The 27,917-nt window shown below is 42.5% G+C and overlaps 1 protein-coding gene across 2 annotated transcripts in view; it reads left to right on the top strand.

Annotated features, from left to right (window-relative positions):
- LOC124803021 (intraflagellar transport protein 57 homolog) overlaps positions 1–27,917 on the top strand; it is a 181,596-nt gene that overhangs the window by 73,167 nt on the left and 80,512 nt on the right. For both annotated transcript variants that reach the window (XM_047264130.1, XM_047264128.1), the window contains exon 4: positions 16,333–16,451. In XM_047264130.1, coding sequence (XP_047120086.1) covers positions 16,333–16,451 — 119 coding nt within the window. The remainder of the gene's footprint in view (positions 1–16,332; positions 16,452–27,917) is intronic.

Genomic DNA, 27,917 nt, shown 5'->3' with positions numbered 1-27,917 from the left:
CTGCTGTACAGGAGAGATAATTTTGCATCATTTATTCCCATTACTGGAGAAACTGAATGTTACAATTGTTGACAAAGCCCTGCAGGAAATTCTGCCCACAAAAATAGTGTAGACTAGTAGCTGAGAACAGAAATCGCACTATATGGTCATATATCAATCACATATATCAATCACATAAATCACATTTATTTGTTGACCACAGTTTTCAGTTACAATAATCACTTTGATACACGTATGTTCTATTATCATATACTTTTATGTAAGCAGGCAGTTGATTGTATCGAAAGGAAAATCACATGAGAGAATTATAAAATTATGAGATAGAGCTGCGGGCTGGTATTTACTTTCAGGATACAAAATATTTAGTGTTACCATTGGACAGTCCTAGCTTTAGGACCTGTTAATTCCTTCTTTAAGGAGAGGGGGTTTTAAAGTTAAAAAAGAAAGACGGGTCACTCAGATCTCAGAAAGAGAGCAACCCATATGTTGAGAGGTTATGGGAAGACAAAGATCTGTGAGCATTAAGTCAAATCCATTTGGTCCCTGCATTCAAAGTGACTGCATTGACAATTTCCAGGCTTTCGCAGAACTACCTGTACTGAAAAATTGGAGCAAGTGTAACAGCCAGATACAGAACATAGATTCTGCGGGACCTCTTTATTCCACATGAAGCTCTTGACACTTTCCAGAAATGTGTCTCCTTGCCTTCTTCACTCATTGACTTCACCACTTCTTCCATTAATTTCCACAACACTTCCACAATATTTGAAGCTGTCAACTTTTTTCAGCTGTTTCTTTATGACAATGAGACTTCGGGCTACCCTCTCCTTCTTCCTGAGCAGTCAAGAAGCCACTCTTCCTCACTTTAAATTTTCAACAATGGAAAATCCAGGCTGGAATGTGACAATTTCATGAAAAAGATAGTTGCTACTCACCATATACCATAGATGCTGATTCACAGATAGGCACAACAAAAAGTCTGTCAGAAAATGAGCTTTTGACCAACAGGGCCTTTGTCAGAGATCGAACACACACACACACACACACACACACACACACACACACACACACACAGAGTCTCTGGCTGCTGATGCCTCAGCAGCCAGAGAGTACACTTATGTGTGTGTGTGTGTGTGTGTGTGTGTGTGTGTGTGTAAAGAGAGCAGGGAGGGGGGGGGGGGGGGATCATGTTTGAGCGCACATGCATGGGTGGGTGGGTGTACTCTGGCTTGACGTAGAATTTATTTTGAAATCCTAGCAAGTTCTCTTTCTCTTTTGTGTGTGCCTGTCGACAGCTCAACACTTCGGCTATTCGATGAGTGGCCATATAATCCATCCACTCTGCCCATGCATCTAACTGCTGCTGAACTTGATTGTCCTTATTTGTCTTCGTAATAAGTAGGTCATCATCATAAATCATTAACAATATCATTATTCTTTGCAACCCTGTATGTCACATTGTGCTTTATGTTTCCCATAAAAGCTACAGAAATGGTTGTGAAAGTGCACTTCCTTGTTGAAACACCTTTTCTGCTTTATTCAGTCTGTTTCCTCTTATTCCAATTTAAAATATCTTATATTTTTGGGGTAAATTTCTTTTACAAAATATCTTATGTTTTTGGGGTAAATTTCTTTCACCTAGTCTATTGCGCAGTTTTGCACATCTTTGTTCCTGAGGGCTTCCCATACTTTATTGCAGAACACTCTGCCATACACCTTCTTAATATGCAGAAGGGCCATCAGCAAATTTTTCCCATACTCATAATGTTTCTCCTGTGGCTGCCTTACCTGTAATGGAAGTCTGGTATCATGGCCTGGTGAGTTTGAAGGCTCACGGGAAGGTGTGGAATTCAGTGACAGCCTCTAGATGACACTGCTGCATCTGCAAACACTGCTGTTGCTGCTGCAAGCACTGTTGTGAGGACACACCCGTCTTGCCGGCCTATCTGTGCGTGTGCTGCCCTTTAAAGCCAGCAGTGCAGCAGCTCGACAGTCATTCATCATTCCTCAGTGCTATTATATTGATCTCACAACAGACCGTTATTGTGGTACTGAATTCACTATGTCTCTGGTTGTTGTTTTTTTGTGGCTTACTTGCTGAACTTGTTGCTGTGCTGTGCTGTCTCCATTGTTTTTATTTCTTTCATTGTTCTCCGCCTGTTTACTCTCAGGTGTCTCGCTGTGATGCCCTCAGCTGGTTGGCCTTTTGCTACTGGTTCTCAAGTCGTTCCCAGTCTTAACAGATTCCAGTCAATACAATTGGCAATGGGTGAAAAAGTTGGCAGTGTCCAATGGATTCCAGATTTGTGCAGCTTATGAAACTGCAGCAGATGGTCCTGCAGCAGCAATTACAACTACAGTTTCAACAACAGCAACAACAAACTGAGTTGCTTTGTCAGGAAATTCACATTTTGAAGGATGAACTGCAGGTTCAGGATACACACTCCATACAAGCGGTGGTTGCTCCTGAGGCAGAGAACCACCCACGCACATTTCCACCTTTTAATGATGCCAGAGAGGTTTTGGTCATGTATTTACAGCAGCTGGAACAGCATTTTGCCACTTTTTGTGTTTCTAATGGCACTCTACAATGGTCACTCTCCCTTTCTTGTGCTTGCCTGGAGACATTTTTCTTCTTAAAGAAATTGGCTTCACTCTCAAATCGTGTTATGGTCACATTTGAGAAGAATTATTATTTTCAGTGATTCCTTGCTGTCACATTGTCCTCAAGTTCCATCAATACCACAAGCAACCTGGTCAGTCACACCACTTGTGGGTGGCAAAACTGCAAGGACTGAGATGCCATTGCAATTTCACTTGTGCGAACCCAGCTTGCAAACCTTCATTGATTGATTGATTGATTGATTGATTCTTTATTATTCCATGTAACAATTTACATTGTATGGATTTCGTCAGCAAAATCATATACAATACAATATACCTACAATTATACACATAAAATTAGTATTTACACACATTTTTGAGGTATCTTAAATTAGTTTTATATCCTTATGTAATTTGTAATGTTCTTATAGTACTGTACAATTCTGGATTTCGTATTACAATTATTTCCTCGTATATTACAATGCAGGCTACTTTAATTACACTACATGTTTTAATTCAGATAGTCCGTCACTGCGTAATAACTTTTATTTAATAAAAAAAATTTTTAGTTTCGTTTTTAACTGTCCGATTGTGTCAATATCTTTTATTTTTTGGGGTAATTTATTATATAATTTAATGGCATTGTACAACAAGCTCTGCTGAGTTTTATCTTTATTTCTCCTCTCTAGATGCAGATTGTATTTGTTATAACCTTTAATCACCAATAATTGCGTGGATATTCAAACACACTCACTTAGAAACAATAGCTGGTTACATGATACAACTCAGTATCTCTTATTCGACTGCCGTGCCGTGACTGCGGCCGGCGCCGTTCGTAGCTAGGTGGCGCTCCTGCGCTCAGCCGAGTTGTGGAGCGCCTCTATCGCTGTTTGCGCGTACTGTCGTGGCGGCACTGTTAAATGTCATGGCACTGTCACAACACTTTTCCCCCCCTTGAAAAAAAAAAACACTCACTTCCTTGGAGACATGGACAGTGTGGAGACATCCATGGCCTCTTGTGAGGCCCCAAGAAGATCCCGCGGAGAGACACGAGAGTATGGTCGAAAATGTCCAGGACGGAAGCTCGTGCGTGGAACATGCCTCCTGGATGAGATGATGGGTGAAAACTCCGGAGCAGCACCCATAGGCGTCGTGGACCTGGGGATGTGCTCCAGCGTGGACCTGGGGATGTGCTCCAGCGAGATGGGTCCCGGAGAAGGCGGCGTCGCGACGGGGGTCGGTTCCAGCATACCCAGAAGCGGTAGCGACGTCGGCTGCATCAACACGTACGGTAGATCGGCAGCAGCGACAGGACTGGCTTCTCGGGCTGGTGGAGGCGAAGGAAGGGGCGGTGGCACCGGCGTGGCCACCACTCGTGGGCGCATCTGGTCGTAATGGCGAACAACCATGCCATCGTCCATACGTATTTCACAAAGCCGGCGGCCGCGAAGAGCCTTGACCACCTCTGGAATCCATTTAGGGCGCGATCCATACCCTCGTGCCCGCATGTCGGCGCCCACCGAGTATTTTGCCGCACTAGGGGACACAGCACAAGGCCTGATAGGGTGAAGCAGGTGCAGTATAGTGCGCGGTTGGCGGCCATGCAAGAGTTCAGCAGGGCTGCGATCACCCAGAGGCGTGAAGCGATAAGAACTCAGAAATTGCAGCAGAGCGTCATCTGTGGAAAAATCACTAAGGAATTTTTTCATCTGGCTTTTGAAAGTGCGGACAAGGCACTCGACCTCCCCATTCGATTGCGGATGGAAGGGCGGTGCTGTAACATGATGAATCCCTTGTCCAGTACAAAAATCATGGAAGGCCTGCGGAGAGAACTGAGGGCCATTGTCCGTGACGATCGTGGATGGAAGACCTTCTAGCGCAAAGATTTTGGACAAAGCCAGCGTCGTCGCCGCAGTGGTGGGCAACAGACATCGAACAACAAACGGAAACTTCGAGAAGGCGTCAACCAACAGTAGCCAAGAAGTACCGAGGAAGGGACCGGCAAAGTCAGTGTGCACCCATTCCCATGGCTGCGTCCGATCAGGCCACGGAGAGGGCATTGTACGAGGTGCAGCCAGTTGTTGAGCACACTGACCACACACAGCAACCATGTGGGCGATGTCCGAATCAATACCGGGCCAATAAACGTGCCTGCGGGCCAGGGACTTAGTCCGAGAAATACCCCAGTGGCCTTCGTGCAACAGTTTGAGAACATCTTTGCGAAGAGAGGCTGGCCAGAAGAACAACACCTTCACGAACAGACAGACGAAGGCGCAAGGCATGGTAGTTGCAAAGGGGATCCGATGCCCAGCCCCTGGTCCTGTCCGGCCAACCCCGTTCAACAAAACCGATCACCTGACGCAGGACTGGGTCCCGTGCAGTAGCCGACGCAATCTGCGAACCTGTAAGTGGAAAACCCTCGACTGTACGACATTCTTCCTCATCAATGTGGAAACAGAGTAGTTCATCACGATTGAAAACCGGGTCGGGGCCCATCGGCAATCGCAACAATGCGTCAGCGTTGGCGTGCTGGGCCATGGAGCGATAGTGAATCTCATAGTGAAAGCGAGACAAGTATAAGGCCCAACGTTGCAGGCGGTGAGCTGCCTTATCCGGAAGCGACGCCGATGGGCTGAACAGAGAGACCAGCGGTTTTGTGGTCGGTGATGAGGTGAAACTTAGAACCATACAAAAAAACGCTGAACTTTTTTAGAGCATAAATCATAGCGAGCGCCTCCTTTTCGATTTGAGAGTAACACCGTTGCGCATCGTTGAGGGTCTTGGAAGCATAGGCGATTGGTCGTTCCGACCCATCCTCATACCGATGGGCGAGAACAGCCCCTAGGCCATACTGTGACGCGTCAGTCGCCAGAACCAAGTGCTGACCCGGACGGAATGTGGCAAGATAAGGCGCCGACTGCAAATGAGCCTTCAGGCGGACAAAAGCCTGCTCACACTCGTCGGACCAACAGAAAGGGATGTTTTTGCGTAACAGCTGATGCAGAGGATGAGCTACCGCCGCCGCGGATGGAATGAATTTGTGATAATAAGCAATCTTGCCTAGAAACGCCTGAAGTTCTTTGACCGTAGACGGCCGGGGTAGAGCGTTAATGGCTGCAACGTGCTGACGTAGAGGACGTATACCCTCACGGGACAAGTGGAAACCAAGATACACAATGGAGGGTTGGAAGAACTGTGACTTGTCCAGATTGCACCTCAACGCAGCCGAATGCAAAGCCCGAAACAGTGAACGCAAATTGCGAAGGTGCTCCTCAGTGGAGGCCCCCGTGACAACAATGTCATCCAGATAGTCTATGAAACCGGGAACGGAAGCCGTGAGCTGTTCCAAAAATCGCTGAAAAATGGCCGGCGCGCTAGCGTCTATTTGCGCGCCAGCAGCGTGAGACACTTCAGAGGATTGAGCGATGCTTAGAACTTCCGACAACGATGGGTTTGGCAGTTGTAGGGCATGTTGCCGAACTTCTTTATCAGGAGCAAGCCGTAGAATAGCATCCCTAACCATTGAATCAGCATAAGACTCATGATGAGTGTCCGTGACAAACTGACATTTCCTACTCAGACCGTGTAGTTCCGCCGCCCAAGCCCGGTAAGATTGATGGGGCTGTTTCTGACACCGGTAGAACGCCACGCGGGCGGCAACGACGTGGGTGTTTTTTCGGTAATAGTTAGACAATAAGTCACACATTTCTTGGAAGGACAGAGAGGCAGGTTCCCACAGAGGGGCTAACTGAGATAGCAGCTGATAGATCCGTGGGGAAATCCAAGATAGAAATAACGATTTAGACATAGGAGCGTCGACAACACCGAAAGCCAAGAAGTGTTGCCGCAAACACTTCTCATAATCCTCCCAGTCTTCAGCGGGCTCGTCGTAAGGAGGGAATGGAGGCAGAGAGGAGGAAGACAGACGATGAGTGAGTGACGTCGACAACGCCTGAATAGCAGCCGTCAGCTGTGTTTGTTGTGCCTGAATAGCAGCCGTCAGCTGTGTTTGTTGTTCAATGAGCGCTTGCATAAGCTGTTCCATGTCTGCCCCGTCACGAACACACAAATCCACAACACAGTGAAGATATCCCATCCTCGTCGCCAAAAAGTGTTATAACCTTTAATCACCAATAATTGCGTGGATATTCAGACACACTCACTTAGAAACAATAGCTGGTTACATGATACAACTCAGTATCTCTTATTCGACTGCCGTGCCGTGACTGCGGCCGGAGCCGTTCGTAGCTAGGTGGCGCTCTCGCGCTCAGCCGAGTTGCGGAGCGCCTCTATCGCCGTTTGCGCATACTGTCGTGGCGGCACTGTTAAATGTCGTGGCACTGTCACAACAGTATTGGTTTCTAGTTTCATAGCAGTGTACTAAAGAATTTTTCATGTAACAGTCAATATTTTTTTTTTACATACATAATACTTTGAAAAATGTATTCACAGGGGACAGTTAGGATTTCCAGCTTTTGGAGATGTTCAAGGCAGTGAGCCCTACTGCCACTCTTGGTTATTATACGAATTGCTCTTTTCTGTAATTTGAAAACTATTTGAATATTTTTACTGTTGACTCCCCAAAATATTATTCCATAGGTAATAACAGAGTGGATATAAGAAAAATATACAGATCTGACACATGTAGTATCACACACTGCAGTCAGAATTCTAAGAGCATAGCATGCTGTAGCGATTCTGTTACTAAGTATTTTAATATGTTCTTCCTACTTTAACTGACCGTCAACACGCATACCAAGAAATTTTGTGTAGTCTACACATTCTATAGTTTCATAACTTAAAGTTGTTATAGTATGGTTTTTTGCAGACATAGAAGTTAACAGCATTTTTTTTTTTTTTTAATTTAGTGTTAGTTTATTATTTGATGCCTACTCACGTACACTGTTTAGCGTTTGTTCGGCTTTTTCTTTCAGTGCATCTGGCGATTTGTCACTGATTAGAACATTTGAGTCATCTGCAAACAATATTGTTTGTCCATGCTTGATGCTCTGTGGGAAGTCATTTATGTAAATGAGGAATAGTATTGGGCCAAGGACACTACCCTGTGGGACACCTATATTTACATAATTTGAGTCTGAAGTATAGTTTACAATATAATTTGAGCAACTTGAAATATGTGAGATTTCAGTTATCTGTCTTCTATTTTTTAGATATGACTGGAACCACTTTTTCACAAGTCCCCTTATTCCCAGTTCATGTAACTTATTTAACAATATGTTGTGGTCTACTGTATCAGACGCTTTAGTTAGATCAAGAAATATACCTGTTGTGTAGTTCCCTTTATCTAATGCTTCTAGAATGTGTTTTGTGAGGTGTGCTGTTGTTGATTCTGTGCTTTTCCTTGATCGAAATCCAAACTGGTCAACAGACAGTAAGTCGTATTTATTTAAATAATTCATTAGCCTATCTTTCATAATAGTTTCTAATATTTTTGCAAACCATGATAGTAGAGAAATTGGCCTATAATTTTCAATTTTTCCTGCATCACCTTTTTTGAAGAGAGGTAGTAATTTCGCATATTTTAAATAGTCTGGAAAGTAGCCCTGCTTGAAAGATTGATTTATAATATCAACTAAAGGTGGAAGTAGGCTCTTGATACAGTCCTTAATTATAATAATGGGGACTTCATCCAGACCAGCTGAGTTTTTGTTTTTCAGTTTGCTGACTGCATTATAGACTTCTTCCTGTGTTGTAGGGAATAACACCATTGAGTGTGATACACCATTATTTGGCTTTTTGACCTGAGGGGCTGTTAGAAAATTTTCCTGTAATTTTATTCCTATGCTACTAAAATAATCATTTATATAGTTTGCCGAATATATTGGGTCTTTTATTAGAGTCCCTTCCTCTTTGATTTTCAAGTTTGACAGATTCATTTTCCCGGTACCAGTTTCCTGCTTCACAATCTTCCATACTGCCTTATTTTTGTTTTCAGCAGAGAGCACCAGTTTGGAGTTATGAGCTCTCTTTGCTGCAAGCAATATTTTCCTATATGTTTTCCTATATCTTTTATAAAAGAGTGAGAAAGCAGGATTAGTTTGGCTGTGTTTAATGGAGCTCAGGTACTTTAGTGTTTCAGACAATTTTTTGATTCCTTTTGTGACCCACTTGTTTTTTCCTGCTGTTGATAATGGACATAATACTTAAGGAAATGTTTCTTCAAAATTTAATTTAAACAATGTCATGAAATTTTTGAATTTTTCATTCACATCTACCTCTGAGTATACTGAGTCTCATGTTTGTCCTGCTATCTGTTTGGCAAACTCATGTCTATTTTGTTTAGAAAAAATTTGTCTGTAAATATGCATTTTCTTTGTTTCTTCTGGAGCCACTTTTATATTAATGATTTGACCTGAGTGATCAGATAATCCTAGCTTTGCTACCACCACCTCACAGTTTTCTTTGCCCAAATCTGTTAATACCTGATCAACAGATGTCTTTGATTATTTTGTTATTCTGGTTGCACTGTTAACCATTCGAACTAGATTGAAACTTTGAGGAAGACTTCGTAATGAGTCCCATGTAGAATCAGGATTCAGTTTACCCACATTTAGGTCTCCACATATGAGAATGTGGTTCTTTGGGGTGGATATCTTGTCAAGAACATGATTAAGTTTGGAGAAAAATATGTTGAAGTCTCCACTAGGAGATCTGTATATACATAAGATAATCAAATTCCTACATCTGTATTGGTCCCTGATTTCAACTGCTGCCAGTTCAAAATGTTGCTCTTCACTGATTACACACAAATCGCTTCTGGTCTTATACTGATAATTTTGTTTTACATAAATACAACACCCTCCACACTTCATAGAAGTCCTACAGTATGCACATGCTAAGTTATAAGACTGCAAGACTAACTGATTAATTTCAGCCTCATTGCACCAATGCTCAGTGAGACAAACAACTGAGCACTCTGTAGACTCCAGCTCCACTTCTAGCTGTTGGGTCTTATTTGCTAGGGAACATATATTTTGGTGAACAACTGTTAAGTAATTTTTTCCAACACTATTTGCATTCCCACTTTTTTCCATTTTCATGTCGTTCTGTTTTGGTTCAACTGCTTCCTTATTACGATTACACTCACGTTTTTTGTTTGCATACGGTATTCTTGGATAGTCACCCCGTGCAGACCGTATTAGTTTCCCTTATTTTTTGTAATTTTACATAAGTCCAGGAGCATTTTGCTGAAAGTCATTGCACCTAGTCTGTTTAGGTGCAGGCCATCCCTACCCAGACATTTGTTGCCGAGAAATTTATTTGGGTCAACAAATACAACACCAAGTTCGTCGCACTGTTCCCTGATGCCAGTGTTTATTTTGTTTGTGTACGCGTTACTCGCCGATCTTCTTTGTAGAATTCCGTTGATAACAATTCTGGAGCTTGTAAACTAACCTTTGGCTGACCGAATTACATTACGAATATCATTTATGATTTCTTCATTTGCAGATTCTTTGATTTTAAATATGGTGGTCCAATTATCTCCTGATCTGGGAGTACGCACTGCAGCCCTCAAACTATCCTTCTGAATCTGCTTAGTGTATTCATCTCTTGGTCTCCCTCTACGATTCTTACCCTCCCTGGATGATATCTTGAAAATTGCACACTTTTTCGAGATTGCACAGGCAACAAATGCCTCATGGCTCAGCAACAGGTAGCAACATTTCAGCTGCCCACCTTGAGGGCGGACTTCTTTAGCCTTTTTACTAACAATGGCATTACGTTAATCGATTTCTGATGTGGCAATGGGTTCTGAACAGACAGTCACACCCCATCAATGGAAGCAACGGGGTCTTCCTTCTTGTCCTGACTGCTTTATGCCCTGCAGTCTGCCTGGATCAGTGGGTGCATTGCACTGTTGTAGCAAAGAGGGACATCTCTGAACTGAGCTTATGAATCTTGGACAGTTTTCCTCAGGGCAATCCTTCTTCCACTATGTTGTTTATCAACCTCACGATTGCAAACCAGGAGGTCCATTTCCACATGGATGCTGGAGCTATAATTTCTTTGATAACTGTAGTTAAATTGCGTGCTTATGGAATATCGTCTCAGTTATGTGACTGGATTTGTGATTTCCTGTCAGAGAGGTCACAGTTTGTAGTAATCGATGGAAAGTCATCGAGTAAAACAGGAGTGATTTCTGGTGTTCCACAAGGTAGTGTTATAGGCCCTTTGCTGTTCCTTATCTGTATAAACAATTTGGGAGACAATCTGAGAAGCCATCTTAGGTTGTTTGCAGATGACACTGTTGTTTATCGACAAATAAAGTCATCAGAAGATCAAAACAAATTGCAAAATGATTTAGAAAAGGTATCTGAATGCTCAAAAAGTGGCAGTTGACCCTAAATAATGAGAAGTGCGAGGTCATCCACATGAGTGCTAAAAGAAATTCATTCAGCTTCGGTTACACGATAAATCAGTCAAATCTAAATGCCATAAATTTAACTAAATACCTAGGAATTGCAGCTATGAACAACTTAAATTGGGTGGAACACATAGAAAATGCTGTGGGGAAGGCTAAAAAAAGACTGCGCTTTTTTGGCAGGACACATTGAAAATATAACAGAGACTGCCTACACTACGCTTGTCCGTCCTCTTTTAGAATACTGCTGTGCGGTGTGGGCTCCTTACGAGATAGGACTGACGGAGTACATCGAAAAAGTTCAAAGAAAGGCAGCACATTTTGTATTATCGTGAAATATGGGAGAGAGAGTCACAGAAATTTTACAAGATTTGGGCTGGACATCATTAAAAGAAAGGCGTTTTTCATTGTGACAGAATCTTCTCACGAAATTCCAATCACCAACTTTCTCCTCTGAATGTGAAAATATTTTGTTGGCTCCAACCTACATATGGAGAAACGTTCACCACGATAAAATGAGGAAAATTAGAGATTGTACGGAAAGATATAGGTGTTCGTTCTTTCCGTGCTTTATAGGAGACTGGAATAATAGAGAATTGTGAAGGTGGTTTGATGAACCCTCTGCCAGGCACTTGGATGTGATTTGCATAGTATCCATGCAGATGTAGATAAGCCTCCACACATACATTGTCTTGGTTTCCATGACTTGGCACTGTCCTCTTGTGTTTTGCTTGCATATAATGACAGTTTGATTCCCCTATGGGGTCAAATCACAATCAACGCTGTCTACAAAATGGTCTCACTGTTGATCATGCTGTTCAGTCGATAGTCATTAAGCTGACAACATTTTCAGTCTGGATGCCTCTTCACAGTCTGGATTCACCATCACTGGATCAAGTCATCTCTGACACGGTTCCCTTCCAGGAGCTCAGTGAAGCAAGTAAAATACCTCAGACACTTGCTCAGTAAAGACGGGATCCTACCCACTGACCAGAATATTTCTTCTATTATTCTGTGCCCCAACTCCAGTACTTACAGGAGCTGCAGGCATTTTTGGGAAAGATGAATTATTATTCTAAGTTCCTCACACAAGTGGCCTGCATTATGTATCAATTAAGCTAGTTGTGAAGGTAGGGCTTTCATTACACATGGATGGCGGCCCTTGAGCACGCTTTAATGTATCTGAAGTATCTGCTGCATTTCGCATCCTTCCTTACGCTCTTTTTCTCCATCCTGTTCCCACGTTTTGGCCAATCATGCGTCTCTCTATGGCATTGGTGTGGTGCGAACCCATGGGAATGATGATGGTACTGAGCAACTGATTGACTGTGTGTTAAAGACTCAGAAGAACTACTCAGTATTGGGGAGGGGGGGGGGGGGGGGGGGAAGCTTTGGTGACTATCTTTACCCTTAAGATATCCTATGTTTACCTATTCAGGAGCAAGCTTACCCTCGCTACAGACCACAAACCACTGGTAGCAATCTTTGGGACATGCTCCCAGCTTCCAGAGCATATAGCACATTGGCTCCAGCATTGGGTGTATTTCCTTAGCTTATCCCACTAAGTACAAGCCCATGGCAAAACATGTGAACATGGATGCTCTATCTCATCTACCTTTGAGACCGATCCAGCATTTGACCAACAGCATATCTCCTTTTTTCACATTGATGTGGAACAACAGCACGCCTTGGACACATTACTCATGACAGCTGCTTATATTGCTGCAGACACACACCACAACCCTATCCCATGGGGCATCATGTACTATTTGCTCCATGGGTGGCCCACTATCCTTAGCTCCAGGCCTGGGCTTGCCTCTTCCACCATTCATAAGTCATCTCCATGTTCTCCTGCTTGATACGGAGGTGGATAATGACTTCATCATCCCACCTACACTGCCTTCTCATGTTTTTCAACTCTTCCTTTGTGAGCATTGGGCTATGTTGCGAATGAAAGCCCTTGCAAGGCAACATGCATACTGTCGTGGACAGAACAAAGATGTGAAGGCCATGGTGCACAGATGTCATGCTTGTGTCTGGCACCAGACTGATCTGCCCCAGTCTTTCGCCCCTGGTCCATCATCCCTGGCATGGCATTCACCTGGACTTTGCTGGACTTTTTCTGGGCTCTTTGTGGCTCATTGTCATGAAAGCTTATTCTAAGAACTCCTATGTGGTCACCATGGCTTCTGCATCACTAATGCTACTCTCAATGCACTCACCCAAATTCTGGCCATCGAATGGCATCCCTGTACCATCATGTCAGACGTAGGACCCCAGTTCATAGTGACGGCTTTCGGATGTTTCTGCACCTCCAATGGCATCAGGCACAAGTTTACTGCACCATTTCACCGATCCTCCAACGACGAAGTGGAGCATATGATGCGAACGTTTAAGCAACAAATGTTAGAAGTGGTGGGCACTTCTATCACTATAGCTGGACTCACGATGTTTCTGAGCACCTGCAGGATCACCCCTGTCCATGACTGTGGCCTGGTGGAGCTCCTCCATCGATAGCACACACTCACCCTCCGCCGCCTCCTGGCCCCACAGCCCGCAGAACCCCAGACTCTGCGCACCCAGCACTTTCTGCTTATCTCAGTTGTGTTGGCACACTCGTATGGGGCAAAACACTCGCGAATGCTGGCCACGGCGGTTGCCACCCTCGGGTGGCACCTTACACCAGTTGATGCTCTGAGAGGTGTGGAGTGCCAGCCTACCAACCAGCTCTGTCTCCACATACTGACAGCATCTCCGTTGCTGGCTCTGTCAGACCTGGAACGTCTGTCTATGCCACTCCCACATCCTCACAGGTACAACTTGTGCTCCAGGATACCAGCAGTGGTCCCCGTGGATGCCGGCGTGGAAATGGAAGTCTTAATGTAACCTCCGCCCTCTTTGCCATGGTCACGGCATCATCATTGTCCATGCTGGCATGCCCCAGCACTTTGCCAGATTCCTTGGTTCTTCCTACCAGCTGCCAGGCTTCTGTGCTATGACTCCCCCTGTGCCATCAGTTCTCCTTCCCAAGCGGCATTCAGGGTGGTTCTGACCCGGTGAGTTTGAAGGCGTGACACAAGGTATCTAACTTCAGTGACAGTGATGTTAAAACTGCAGGCACTGGTGTCTGTGCTGCAAGCGCTACCATGAGTACACGCCCACCTTGCTGATCTATGCACACCGTAGCTACCCTTTAAAGTCAGCAGCATAACAGCTCCGAAGTCAGTCAGGATTTCTGTGCACTATTGTATCGATTTAAGTACACTATATTATTTTGGTTCTGAATTCAACATGTTTTTGGTTTTCAATCGTGGTTTACTCACCGGACTTGTTATTCTCCCATGCAATCTCCATTGTTTGTCTTTCCCTCATTGTTGTCCACCTGTTTACCCTCAGCTGGCTTACTATGATGCCTTCAGCTGACCTATTTCTACTGGTTCCTGAGTCGTTCTCAGTCTTGAAAGATTCCAGTCATTATAGTGACGTCTATAATTAGATTATCCAGCCTAGAGCCTTCCTGCTATTCCTTCATTTTCTCGGCCCTATTATCTTTCCTAGAATTTCCCAAAAAATATTTTCCCACAGTGGCACACCAATGTCATTCCTCCATAGCTTTGAAATTCTTATTTTCTTTATTATAGACAGGGACAATTATTCCTTTACCACAGTCCTCTGGATTGTCTTTTCAATATTTGAATTAGAGAATTACTTATACAAATTAGAGAGAGCTACCCTCGTTATTAGAAAAGATTGTTAGGTAGGGAATTTTGTGTCTTGCATCAGCACTTCTCTCAACATTTTTGAAAACAAAAAGCATGGTATTTTATCCTTTTCGATCTTCAGTGTTTGTTATTGTGCTTTATGATCCATTTTATGGGAGTGCCCATTCATTCATTTCTGTGTCCGGTCAGCATTTCCAGAGGTAGGATCTCCGATGGCCGATCAGGTCCTGTGTTGTGCAGGGTTGTTCAAGTTCAGGACAAATTAGAAGGTGGGCTGGGCCTTGTGTTGTTCCGCACTCGCAGGATGTATCTCCATCAGCTGGAAGAATGCCCCATTTTCGCATGTTGGTCTTGCAAAGAGGAACGCCCACCCTAAGACGATTTATCAATCTCCAAATAGGGTAGGGCAAGTCATTTCCTGGAGGTGTCCCGTTACAGGGATATCAGGTGGTAGCTTGCTTTTCCACCTGGTGATGCGGTTAGACTCTGGTGTTCCTCTAGTGGTTGAGTCCTGGCGATGAAGCTCTTTCTCGACTTCAGTCGACGGACTACAGCCTCTTGATCATGCAGTGGATGTCAGGGATCATAAGTTTGCTTAGCCCTCTCTACATCAGCAGCAACAGCCCTTTTAATACTGCTGGGAGCTATTCCAACGATCGGGTAGATTTTATAGACTGGAGGTGGTTTCATACATTCCAACAAGATTCGGACAGTCTCATTGATTGCAATATCAAACTGTTTGGTGTGAGTGGATTCACTCCACACAGGTGAGGCATATCTGCAGCGGACACACGCAAAGCAAGAGTCAAAATTCTCAGGACGGGAGGACTTGCTCCCCAGGTGGTGGATGAGAGCTTCCTCAAGATGTTATTCCATTAACTAACTTTCAGCCTGGTGTTATGGCAATGTTTCTTGATGGACAGAGTTTGGTCAAGGGTAACACGCAGATATACTGGTGTTGAACAATGCTCCAGTCATTTGCCTAGCCATGTAACGTCCAGTTTTCACCGAACTTCTCTATTCGTCAAGTGAAATGAGCCACCTGAGTCTTGGAATTTGGCTTTAGGTGATTGGCTTTGTAGTAGGAGCCAAGCGTATCTAGTGCAGAAGTCAACTTTTCCTCTGCTTCTTCAAAAGTCTTTCCTTGAGCAGCCACTGCAGTATCGTCAGCATAGATGAAAAGCCAGGAATTTTCCGCTATGGGCTGGTCATTAGTGTAAACATTGAAGAGCACAGGGGCGAGCACTCTGCCATGAGGTAAGCCATTCTTTTGTATGCACCATCTGCTCTTATGGAAGTGCTGTATTCATGTTTTTAAGTTACATGTGGTTGCGTGTTAATGTTTAGATGAGCTTGAATAAATGCGGGAGAAAGTAAATATGACAAAGGAATATTTTTAATTTATTATTGTAATTGGATTTGGCACAGAATAATGTAATTTAAGTGTTTTAACTACAATGTTGGATATCTTAAATCAACACGTGCATTGTTTGTGTGGATTTATCCCATTTGGATTTTGTTTTGTATATACTGCATCTTGCTTAACTCTTAGTGACTGCTTTTGTGAATCCATTATTCAGTATTGCCTATAAAATTTATGTATTTGGTTTTTCATCTGTGCAGGGAACACCTGTTACTTTTCCGCCAAACAAGCTGAAGCAGGGCTATGGTGAATATGCCATATTTGTTCTGGACCATCTGGTTGATGCAGCACTGAAGTATGCGAGCTTTAGTTGGAAAAAGTGAGTTAATTTACGTTGTCCATGATATATCGGAACCCATGATATTACAGAACAGTGGCACTCAAAAGTGTTTTGAAATGACTATTTTATCAACAGTTTTAGTGGCGTACTGTTCAACCTAATATACATTAAACATTATATCCCAATTTTACAACAAAATACTGAGTCTAGTGACACTATATCTTGTGTTGGAAAATGTAGTTCAGAATTTCACAGCCCATAAGTGTTCTGGCAATAAATCAAACCTTTAACACTGTGCAAACACTATATCCTGTTTCCAGAATGAGATTTTCACTCTGCAGCGGAGTGTGCGCTGATATGAAACTTCCTGGCAGATTAAAACTGTGTGCCCGACCGAGACTCGAACTCGGGACCTTTGCCTTGCCCGCGAAAGGCAAAGGTCCCGAGTTCGAGTCTCGGTCGGGCACACAGTTTTAATCTGCCAGGAAGTGACTATATCCTGTGTTGGAAAATGAAATTCAGAATTTCACATCTCTAAGTTTTCTGACTTAAATCAAATCTTTAGCACAGTGCAAAGAAAAAAAATAAGTTCACTTTTCTGTGCCAAGTCATATTAACACTTCATTGCATAACCTTTTGCTAGCAAAAGAGCAGCATATCTCGGAGGCATAGATTCAATTAGACATTCGATCATCTCGTGTGTAATCTTTTCCCATTCAGACTGCAGAATATTGTTGAAATCTGCTTTATTTTGATACTCTCTCATGTAATATATCTATCCAGTACCTTCTTCATAAGCTATGTGTGTTTGATATCGCAAGTTTTGACTTGGCTGTATCACAACTTTGGTGCTGAAGCATCCCTGTACTGTAATGTTTCCTCCTCTATGCAACTTAATCAGAATCCGATGGTGTGAATTCCATTTTTTGGCTACTGGACAACAAACATGCTGAATCCCATTGTAAGACATCATATAAAATTTATTTTTGTCACTCCATAATTTCTTGGCTCAATCTTTTGCTGTCCACTTGCAATGTTCTTTAGTGGAGGCAATTCTCATCTTCCTATATTTGCTGAATTGTGAAAACATTTCTTGGCTGGACAGCAGCCTATCAAGTCTTGATTGCAAAATCAACATTTTAGTGTAGAAACTTGAATTTCTAGTCCATGATGCATTTTCAGATCGTCGGTAATTTGTCATGCAGTCTTTCAAGTATGTAATACAAACTACTACAAACTGTCTAATAATTCTATTGATTATGATGATATCATTTTTGTGGTTGGCTATGTTGTGGTTTGTTGCTCATCAACTTTATTACAGACGCCAGCTGTCTAGATACTCCAAAAATACTACCAACCTCAGTCCGTGATTTATCTTCTGTCAAAGCGTGTATTACTGCCTCCTTCAAATCTGTCAGATATTCTTCATGTTTTTGATGGTGGCATAATTCTGTGTTAATGACTTTAGATTTGTTTAGGAATGTAGCCATTCACAGTTAAGAATAAGAGACTTTAAAATGTTATTTTAAAACACTTTTGACCTGCACTTGTTATTTTTTGTCTTTTACTGCATTACTTATATACCCATGTTGACATCGTCGTGTCATGGAACAAAACACGAATTCCATGTATGCTATGTCCTCAACTTAAACACTTTACTTACATATTGCCAACTTTATCGTACAAAAACACCGTGCCAGAATACTTTCCAGTACCACGATATGTTGGCTGGCATTGAAATAAGAAGCAGTTTTCACGTGAATATTACTTTTTACATTTGTGAATGCCATTTGAACTTCAAAAAGTGATAAAATGTTTGCTGCTGCAACCATTTTATATTACTGTCGCCACTAAAATGTGATACACTGAGTGGAGAAGCAAAGTGCTGTAACAATGGCACCTACAGTTGGTAGTGACGAAAATGAGAGTAGTGGGTTATTCTGGATTCCTCAACTGAAATGGGTGGTCACTAAACTGGAGTAGATTCAAAAACTAAATTGGGACAAAGATTAAGCTGAAGATTGCGAGTCAAGCTCAGTTAATACCAACTTGCATGCCGTCATTATAGATGTATTAGGATGTTGAGCTATTGTAAGCTTTATACGCCACAGAGAGGCCAATGAGTCAAGCCTGATTATTTATCAACTGTTTGCTGGAATGCATGAGCACCTATCTCATCTGACTTACCTCATGTGGTCTGATTTGAAAGGTGTTGACTCTGATACTGCTAATGCCTCTGTCTTGTGAACAGTATCAATGTGGGAGTTGTGCAATACTAAGTCCCTACCAGTTTTAATTGACATGAAGATACGGAACCGACCTGGAGAGTGCAGGAATGGACCAGTGCGGAGGAAGGGTTAGGGGGGAGATGATGCTGATGTCCTTGTCCATTGCCTCTTGCATATTGGTGTCAGATCAAGTCAGTTGTGGTGGAATTGGTGATGGTGGAACCAGGTGAACTATGAGGTGCAACACTAATATCGTGAAGTTTGCAGGTTATGGTCATGGCAGTGTACAGGGTAGCATCTCCATCAGCACCCAGCTCTACTGTGAAGGTCTTCGATTGCCACTGTGGGTTCAGCTGGAGTCAAAGACAGAAATATGCTATTGCATAAAAAGGGGGATAGATCTGATGTCAACAACTAATACCCAGTCTCACATCTGACAGCTTTGTACAAAATGCTTGAAAAAGAGATGTATTCAAGAGTAGCTTCACATATTTGTGAAAATCAAGTACTAACAAAATGCCAGCTTGGTTTTCAGAAAGGTTTTTCGGCAGAAAATGCTACATATTCTTTCACTGAACAAGGTATTAAATGCTCTGAATAACCAAACATCACTAATTGGGATTTTTTTGGATTTCTCAAAGGCTTTTGGTTGTACAAATCAGGGATATATTGTAGATAAACTTAAGTATTACGGAATGAGTGGAGCAGTGCACAGACAGTTTAATTAATATTTAACTCGAAGAGAGAAGGTTGAAATAAACAGTCCACATAATCCACAAAAACCAGCAGATTCCTCAAACTGGGGAGGTATCAAGAATACGGCCTCACAAGGTTCAGGTTTGGGTCCTTTATTGTTGTTAGTATATATTAATGACTTGCCACTCTATATTCACTAAGATGCGAAGCTAGTTCTTTTTGCTGATGATACAAGTATAGTAATCACACCAAACAAACAAGAATTAGCTGAGGAAATTGTAAATAATATCTTTCAGAAAATTATTAAACGGTTTTCTGCAAATGCACTCTAGCTAAATTTTGATAAAACACAGTATATACAGTTTTGTACAGTAAACAGCACACCACCATTAATAAATATTGAGTTTGAATGCAGGTCTGTAGCTAAGACAGCCTATTCCAAATTTTTTGGTGTGTGCATTGATGAGAGATTGAATTGGAAGAAACACATTGATGGTCTGCAGAAACGTTTGAGTTCTGCTATTTATGCTATTAGGGTTACAGCAAATTTTGGTAATAAACATGTAAATAAATCAGCTTACTATGCCTATTTTCGTTCACTGCTTTCATATGGCATGATATTGTTGGGTAATTCATCTTTAAGGGAAAAGATATTCGTTGCACAAAAGCTTGTAATCGGAATAATAGCTGAAGCCCAGCCAAGATCATCTTGCAGACATTTATGTAAGGGGTTAGGGATATTCACAGCAGCTTTGCACGTGCGCGCGCACACCCAACACACACTCACACACTTATGAAATTTGTTATTGATAACCCATGAAATTTGTTATTGATAACCCATACCAGTTCAAAAGCAATAGCAATGTGCATAGCTACAACACTAGGAGAAAGGCTGATATTCACTACTTCACTGCTGTTGGTTAAAGTATACTTTGGTGCAGAAATGGGTGAATTACACTGCCACAGAAATCTTTGGTCACTTACCAAACAGCATCAAAAGTCTGACAGATAGCCAACCAACATTTAAAAACAAATTAAAAGAGTTTCTGAATGACTGCTCCTTTTACTAAATGGATGAATTTTTAGATATAAATTAGTAATCTTACTATTTAAACAACTTGAATTACGGCTTTTAAGAAAACCTTTTGTTGAACTGACACATTCCACTGAATTAGATAGTGTTATATTCATGGTCTATGGAACAAGTATTAATCTAATCTAAAGTATTGTGGGAAGGGCATGGGTAGAGTGGGGCTGGTCTACGCCAGATGGTAGGATTAGGGGAGTCTCTGGTCACTGATGTGCTCAGGACAGTGATAAGCCTAGGTGGGAGTGCCTTCTATGCTGGTTGCTGTGACCAAAGGTGACGTCTGTGATGAATTACCTAATCCGTGACCTCAAGCCACTGATGACTCTGCCCTGTGTCCACTCTGGGGTCTTGATGAAGTTACGAGCACAGATGTGGAAGCCTGTATGTTAAATAAATCAATGGTGTTGGTAGCATCTTGTAATGCAGAGATGATATCTAGAGCATATAGGGAAATTTGAAAGTGCATCCATAGCTGAGAATCACATAGCTTCCTGGAATGAACCAGAAAAATAGATGTGCACCTGCTCCCCAGGCTACCCAGGTTTTGGCCAGGGAGCGAAACACTGCAGTGGAGTAAGTGTTGCAGGCCCAGACAGTGTGTTCACTCATAGAGTTGATTGTGGACCATTAGACACAACAGTGTGCTAGCATTTTCTTTGTAGTCGTATCCCATTGTGACATGCAAAGCAATGGTGTGATGATGACCCAACATTCTTCATTTTTCGTTGATAAAAGTATAAGTCAGTATCTTGTGTTCACACAGCCAAAAAAAAAAAAAAAGAAAAGAATGTCTGGTGTAGTGTTTCCATCCCTTTTGGTAGGTGCTGGGACCACCTATGTTGTATTGACATTCCTGGCTCTGACAGCATGTTGTTTTGTACTGACAATTTTGGACTAGAATTTTCATTCTAGTCACCTTCCATGTAAAACATGAAGCAACTGAAGAATGTGAGTGCAGAGGAAGGGTGAGACCATGATGCAATATTCTTCCTCTTTGGTTGGCAGAAGTATAACATTGTGACATGCAGCAATTACAAAAGGAAAAGAGTGTGTGATATAATGAATCCGTTTCTTTTGATAGCCGTTCTGGGTATGTTCAGTGTATTGGTGCCTATTAATGAGTCCCAAACATATTTCAGAGGGTGACTTAGCAGGAATAGTAGGAAATCCATACAGTGTTTGTTGCAGGTTGTTGTCAAGCCCAAAACACACAGCTTCACGTTTTTCAAACTCCACATGCAGTCCGTGGGCAGATGGGATACAATGTTTACATTTTCATGCTGTGTCATGGGCAAGTAATTGATATCATAGTTTTAGTTGCTAAATATAGGGCAAATCTTTGTAGCTGTTTTTTTCTGGGAGCTCGGAATGGGTGCCCAGAAAGGGTATCAGCAGTGTGTGACCTGTGGTTAACTGAACTTTTGCATTGAAGAGAGACACGTGAAATTACCTTAGTCCATAAATGGCTGATAATATCCCTTCTCTGCCTGTGAACAATTGCAGTGGGTTGCTGTGAGCCATGGATGTGCTGATACAATAGGATGGTCCCATCTCGTATTGCAGTATCTCAGTTGCTGATGGGTGACGCTTGCGGGGCATAAGCATCATCAGGTATGGAGTTATTCAAAGACACTTTCAGTTGCTGGTATGCTTTCTGACATTCATTGAATCACATCGATGGTATGCCTTTAAACCAGAGCTGATTTGCGCAATATGCACTTCCCAGGGAATAAACGTGCTGTAAAATTTTCCTTAGGAAGGACTGTGTTGGTTGATCATCGATGGTATCTACATATCCACCAAGGGTTTGAGTTATGAAATTAGTCGACTGCCAAATTAGGCACCTGGTTGAATCCTAAGGTATTTTTAGGTAAGAATCTGTAGTACTAATTTGAAAGTCGATGAGCATAAGCAGGTAGAAAGCACGAAGCCGTCATTTAGATACTTGAATGCCACATTACTTTTGTCTTCATTCTTATTACTGCGGTGAGTGTTTGTGAGCTGCATCCAAGTATTTATTGTCAGTTGTCAGGAGTGAGTTTCAATAAGAGTTGAGCATCATGTTACTTCTGCCAACACTTATATCTAAAACTGATTGTAGTGCTAAAATCAGAGAAATTCTCACTTACTCAGAGGCTTATCAACACTTGTTCCCACACATTGTGTATGAATTTTGAAGTGAGGGTGAGGCAAATCACAGTGATTTATATAGTGTAAATTTAGAAGCAGATGTGAAACAGTACTGTCAAACTCTAGAGCTGAGAAGTGATCCTGTACAAAATGGTTCAGAATTCAAAGAAGTCAGCTTAATGGAATCATTTGTAAGGGCAATGGGAGAAGTTGACACAATCCCCTTTTTCTCAATGAACTTTGTCCAACATTTCCTCAGTAAGTATGTTCAATCCCTGCATTGTGACTGGAAAGTCTGCAAAATACTGTATTTGCCTGTTTATAAGACAAGGTTCTTAACCAAATTCATCATTCAAAAAGTGCAGGGTCATCTTGTATTCATTGATTAAACTATTGCTGCTGAGGTCGACATTTTTAAGTTGTTTAATAGATTATATAGGGATCGTCCTGCATTTACAAATGTAACTTTGGCTGTCTCATCTAAGATTTATTTTGAAGTATTTGGAAGGACAGGGTAGGGCTGGGCAAATGATACTCGCTTTCGAACAGGCTCAAGATTTTCCGTTATGCTGAGGTACTCGATATGTGTTATGGACATTTCCTGTAAAATCACACAACATTTGATTGACACGGCACTAATGCAAGGGATATGCAATAAACTATAAACTAGCCACTACAACAATGTACCATTGGCAATTCATTGATCTTGGATCAAAGGCCACCGTCGGACTGAAGCCAGGAGCAAAGTAGTCCACCCTGTGGCACAACATGCAGCTGAACATAACATGCTAGCTTTCAATGGCTGCTTCACTACCCGAGCCGTCTGGATCCTCCCCACCAACAGCTTTTTTGGACTACACAGGCAGAAGTTATCCTTACAACACATTCTTCCCTCCTGAAACTATCCCAGCCTCAACGTATGATAACCTACTGTAACCACCCCCTCCACCCAACAGTTTCCACACCCTCTGTCCTATCACCTCCTCCATAATCTCGTCTCCCACCATCTTTGCATGCCACCCTCTGCCAGAGTACCCACTCATCTTCTCTTTCCCTGCTCCTCTCCTTTTCTGCTCCTCATCCCCCCCCCCCCCCGAGCCCGGGTTCAGTTCTTGGCCGGGTTGGAAATTTTCTCCACTCTTGGACTGGGTGTTGTGTTTTTCTCCTCATCATTTCATCCTCACTGCTGGCATTCGAGTCGCCCTATGTGGCGTCAATTGAAATAAGACCTGCACTTCACGGCTGAACTTGCCCGGATGGGCGCTCCTGGCCAGCAATGCCATATGATCATTTCATTTCATTTCCCACTTCTGAAACCTGTTTTCTCCAAGTTTATGGTCTAGTTAGGGCTGTGCCTTGTTAAATACGACTTTAGAGATGATCTTGTATGTTCCATCTAGGAGTGTGATGCCTCTCTAGTTGTTGGGGTTTGCTTTAGACACTTTCTTATGGAGTCGGTGGATAACAGCTGTCTTCCATTTGTCTGGAATTCTTTCGTTTCTCCATATTTCTTCAAAGATAGTTTGGAGAGAGTGTGTGTGGCATTTTTTGACATTTTTCCAAAGTTCAGCTGTGATTTTGTTTTGTCCTGAGGCTTTATAGTTTTTGAGATTTGAAATGACTGACTGTAGTTCGTTCATGGAGGGTGGTTCAGAGTTAGGTTTGGTTATTGTTGAGGTCTTAAAGTCCATATTTCTGTGGGTTTTGCACAGATGAGAAACTTTCTGAAATATTCTGCCAATATTTTGCAATTATCTCTGTTGTTATGGGCAATATTTCTACTTTTGTCTTAGAGAAGCAGTGTCAGTAGACTATATTCAGTTATTTTTTGTTTAAAAGTCCTTGTGATATTTTTGGTGAAGTCTGTTATGTTCATTATTCTGTGATTGCTACTATTACCATGCTTTTCTTCGTAGTTCAAGGAGTCTTATCACATTCTTCTGTCCACCAGGCATGTTTTTTGGCTTTGATCATGGGAGTTAATTGTTCAGCTTCATTTATTAGGCTTCCTTTCATTTGATACTATTTTTGGTTTTGCATGTATTTAGTTGTGAGGGTAAACTCCTTGGAATTTATTATCTTTCGTAGATTGTATTTTCTTCTTTTGAGGTTTTTGGTTCTGTTTTTTTCTTTTTGGGGTGATTTTGAGTTTTATTTTAGAATGGTACTGATCAGAATCCAGGTTGGCTCCTCTGAGGACTTGGAAATTTTGTACTTCTTTGTAGAACCTTATTTAATTGGATACATAAAAGATCTACTCAGCAAGCAATGGCAGAAAACACACATAAAAAAGACAGTTATAATAGGCAAGCTTTCGGAGCCAGTGGCTCCTCCTTCAGGCAGAAGAGATGAAGGGGAAGGAAGAGGAATGAAGGGAAAGGACTAGAGAGGTCTAGGAAAAGGGGTAGATTTCAGGAAAGTCACCCAGAACCATGGGTCAGGGGAGACTTACCACATTGGATGAAAAAGAAAGACTGATTGTTGGGGACTGCATTGGATGAGATTTGAAACCTGAGAGCTTAATGGTGGAAAACAGGGTAATATGCAAGACAGTGATTACTGCTTAAACATCATGCATTGGTTAATAAGAGTGAAAAGCTAAGTGCATTGCATGTAACAGAGATGGGAGGGTGGTGGTGAAAAATAGACGGTAAAGACAATGAAAGAAGTGGAAAACTAAAATGGAGTGAAGCAAAGAGTAGTTACAGTGAAGAAGTGCTGTGATGGAAGAAATTAACGTAGATGGAAGAAATTAACACAAATTAAGATCAGGTGGGTGGAAGGAACCAAGGACATGCTGTAGTGCTAGTTCCCACCTGCAGAGTTCTGAGATACTGGTGTCTGGGGGAAGAATCCAAATGGCACGTGTTGAAACAGGCCCGAGGTCGCAAATTTCATATTGTAGAGCATGCTCTGCAACAGGGTACTGCAAGTTGCCAGTATACACTCTCTGCCTATGCCTATTCATCCTAATAGATAACTTGGTGGTAGTCATGACGATGTAGAAGGCCGAACAGTGTTTACATAACAGCTGGTATATCATGTGTGTTGTTTCCCTTTAATAGAATATGTTTTGCCAGTTACAGGGCTGCAATAGGTGGTGGTAGGAGGGCGCACAGGAAAGTCTTGCAGTGGGGACAGTCACAGGGGTAGGAGCTATAGTGTAGGGAGATGGGTGCAGAAGGAGCATAGGGTCTGACAAGAATATTGCGGAGATTGGGTGAGCAACAGAAAGCTGTTCTTGGTGTGGTGGGCAAAATTTCAGACAGAATTGATGTCATTTCAGGGCATGATTTTAGGAAGTCAAGGCCCTGTTGAAGTAGCTGATTAACACATTCCAGATCAGGATAATACTGAGTCACCAATGGTGTGATCTGAAGTTGTGTTTTGGAGGGACCAGCAGTACCAGGCTTGGATGTGATGACCCAGGAAATCTGCTTTTTAGCTAGGCTGGTGGGGTAATTATGTGCAGTGAAGGCTGAGGTGAGAATGGTGGTGTATTATGTAAATACTGTTGTTTATTGGTAGGTTTAATGTGGACGGAAGTGTGTTGCTGGCCTTTGGTGCGGACAAGATAACATCAAGGAAAGTGGCATGGGAATCGGAATAGGACCATGTGAGATTTAATCGGGAGAAGGTATTCAGAGACGCCAGGAATTTTAGCAGGTCAGCCTCTCCATGAGTCCATAAGGTAAAGATATCATCAATGTATCTAAACCAAACCAGGGGCTGAAGACCTATGGATCCCAGGAAAGCCCCCTCCAAGCAACCCTTGAAGAGGTTGGCACGGTTCACAGGGCCGTACCTCTGATATGTTTGTATGCATGCCTCTCAAAGGTGAAGTAGTTGTTGGTAAGTATAAAGTTGATTAAGGTGAGTAGGAAGGATGCCATAGGTTTGAAATTAGGTGGGAGCTAGTTGAGGAAATGTTCAACAGCAGACAGGCCATGTACATGGGGGCTGTTGGTTTAGAGGGAGGTGGCATCATTGGTGACAAGCAAGGTATGTGGTTGGAGTGGGACGGGCATGGATTTCAGATGACCTAGGAAATTGTTGGTATCTTTGATGTAGGAGGGGATCTTTGTACTATGGGTTGCAGGTGTTGATCAACTAAGGCAGATATACATTTGGTGGGTGCTTTGAAGCCAGCAATTTTAGGATGGCCAGGATGATTGGGTCTGTGGATCTTAGGAAGAAGGTAAAAGGTGGGAGTGCATGGTTTGGATGGGGTGAGAAGTTCTATGGATTGAGGTGTTAGTCCTTGTGAGGGGCCTGAGGTTTTAAAGAGGGACTGCAGGTCCGTTTGAATCACAGGGATGGGACCTTGATGACAGATGCTGTATGTAGTGGTGTCAGACAGCTAGCGTAGACCTTCACTAAGATACTTCTTTCAGTCAAGTGCTACAGTGGTAGATCCTTTGTCTGCTGGAAGGATGATGATGGTATCATCAGATTTTAGGGACTGTAGAGCTTGAAGTTCTGCAGAGGACAGGTTAGGACCATATTGTAGGGACCTGAGGAATGATTGTGGAGCAATGCTGGAGGTGAGGGATTCTTGGAAGGCTTGTAAGGGATGATTTTGTGGTAGTAGTGGTGAATCAAGGTGGCATTGTGATCTGAACTGTTCAAGGCAGGGTTCAATGCCAGGTTTGCTGTTGGAAAGGTTTTGGGAATGGATTGCAAAGTGATATTTCCAATGGATATTACGTGTGAAGGATAGTAGTTCCTTCACCAAAGCACCATGATCAAATGCAGGTTCAGGGCAGAAAGTGAGACCTTTAGATAATACAGATAATTCAGGTGGGGAGAGTGCTTTAGATGAGAGTTTAAGGACACTGTACTGTTGTGGCTGGTTCTCAGGATTATGGGTTATTCTTGGTCTGGGAGGTAGTGGTGAAGGCTGTGGGATGTTAAGGAGGTTGGCCAAACTCAGTTTGTTGGAGAGAAGTGGTGGTTGATGGTGTGGCTGTTTAGGAAGCTGCATAGGGACAGGAAGGGAAACACCACAGTTCTGGTAGTTTAGGAGAAGGGGGATGGCTTTTTGAAGTGAAGTCTGGCATGTTGTTGCAGTTTGAAGTTGACTTGGTGGATGATATCATTCAAGGAAATGTGAGGGGAAGATAACTGCAGGATTTTGTAGAAGGAGAGAAGTCTGATAGTGTGGAAATTGGCTGATGGGGCATTTAGGTCACAGCTTAGTCGGATAAGAGCAATAGGTTGTTGTATTTGAAAATGTAAAAGAGCCTAGTGTAGGGAAGGATTGCATACAGAAACAGGGGCTTTCAGTGTTAGGCCTTTTGGAGTAACTCCAAGGGACAATCAGGTTTCAAGAAACAGAATGTGGGACCTTAGTTAGTTTGA

This window comes from Schistocerca piceifrons, chromosome 6 (genome assembly GCF_021461385.2).
Source record: "Schistocerca piceifrons isolate TAMUIC-IGC-003096 chromosome 6, iqSchPice1.1, whole genome shotgun sequence".
Taxonomy (NCBI): Eukaryota; Metazoa; Arthropoda; class Insecta; order Orthoptera; family Acrididae; genus Schistocerca; species Schistocerca piceifrons.
Note: the sequence above shows the minus strand (reverse complement) of the source record. Positions and strands in the feature narration are given on the sequence as shown.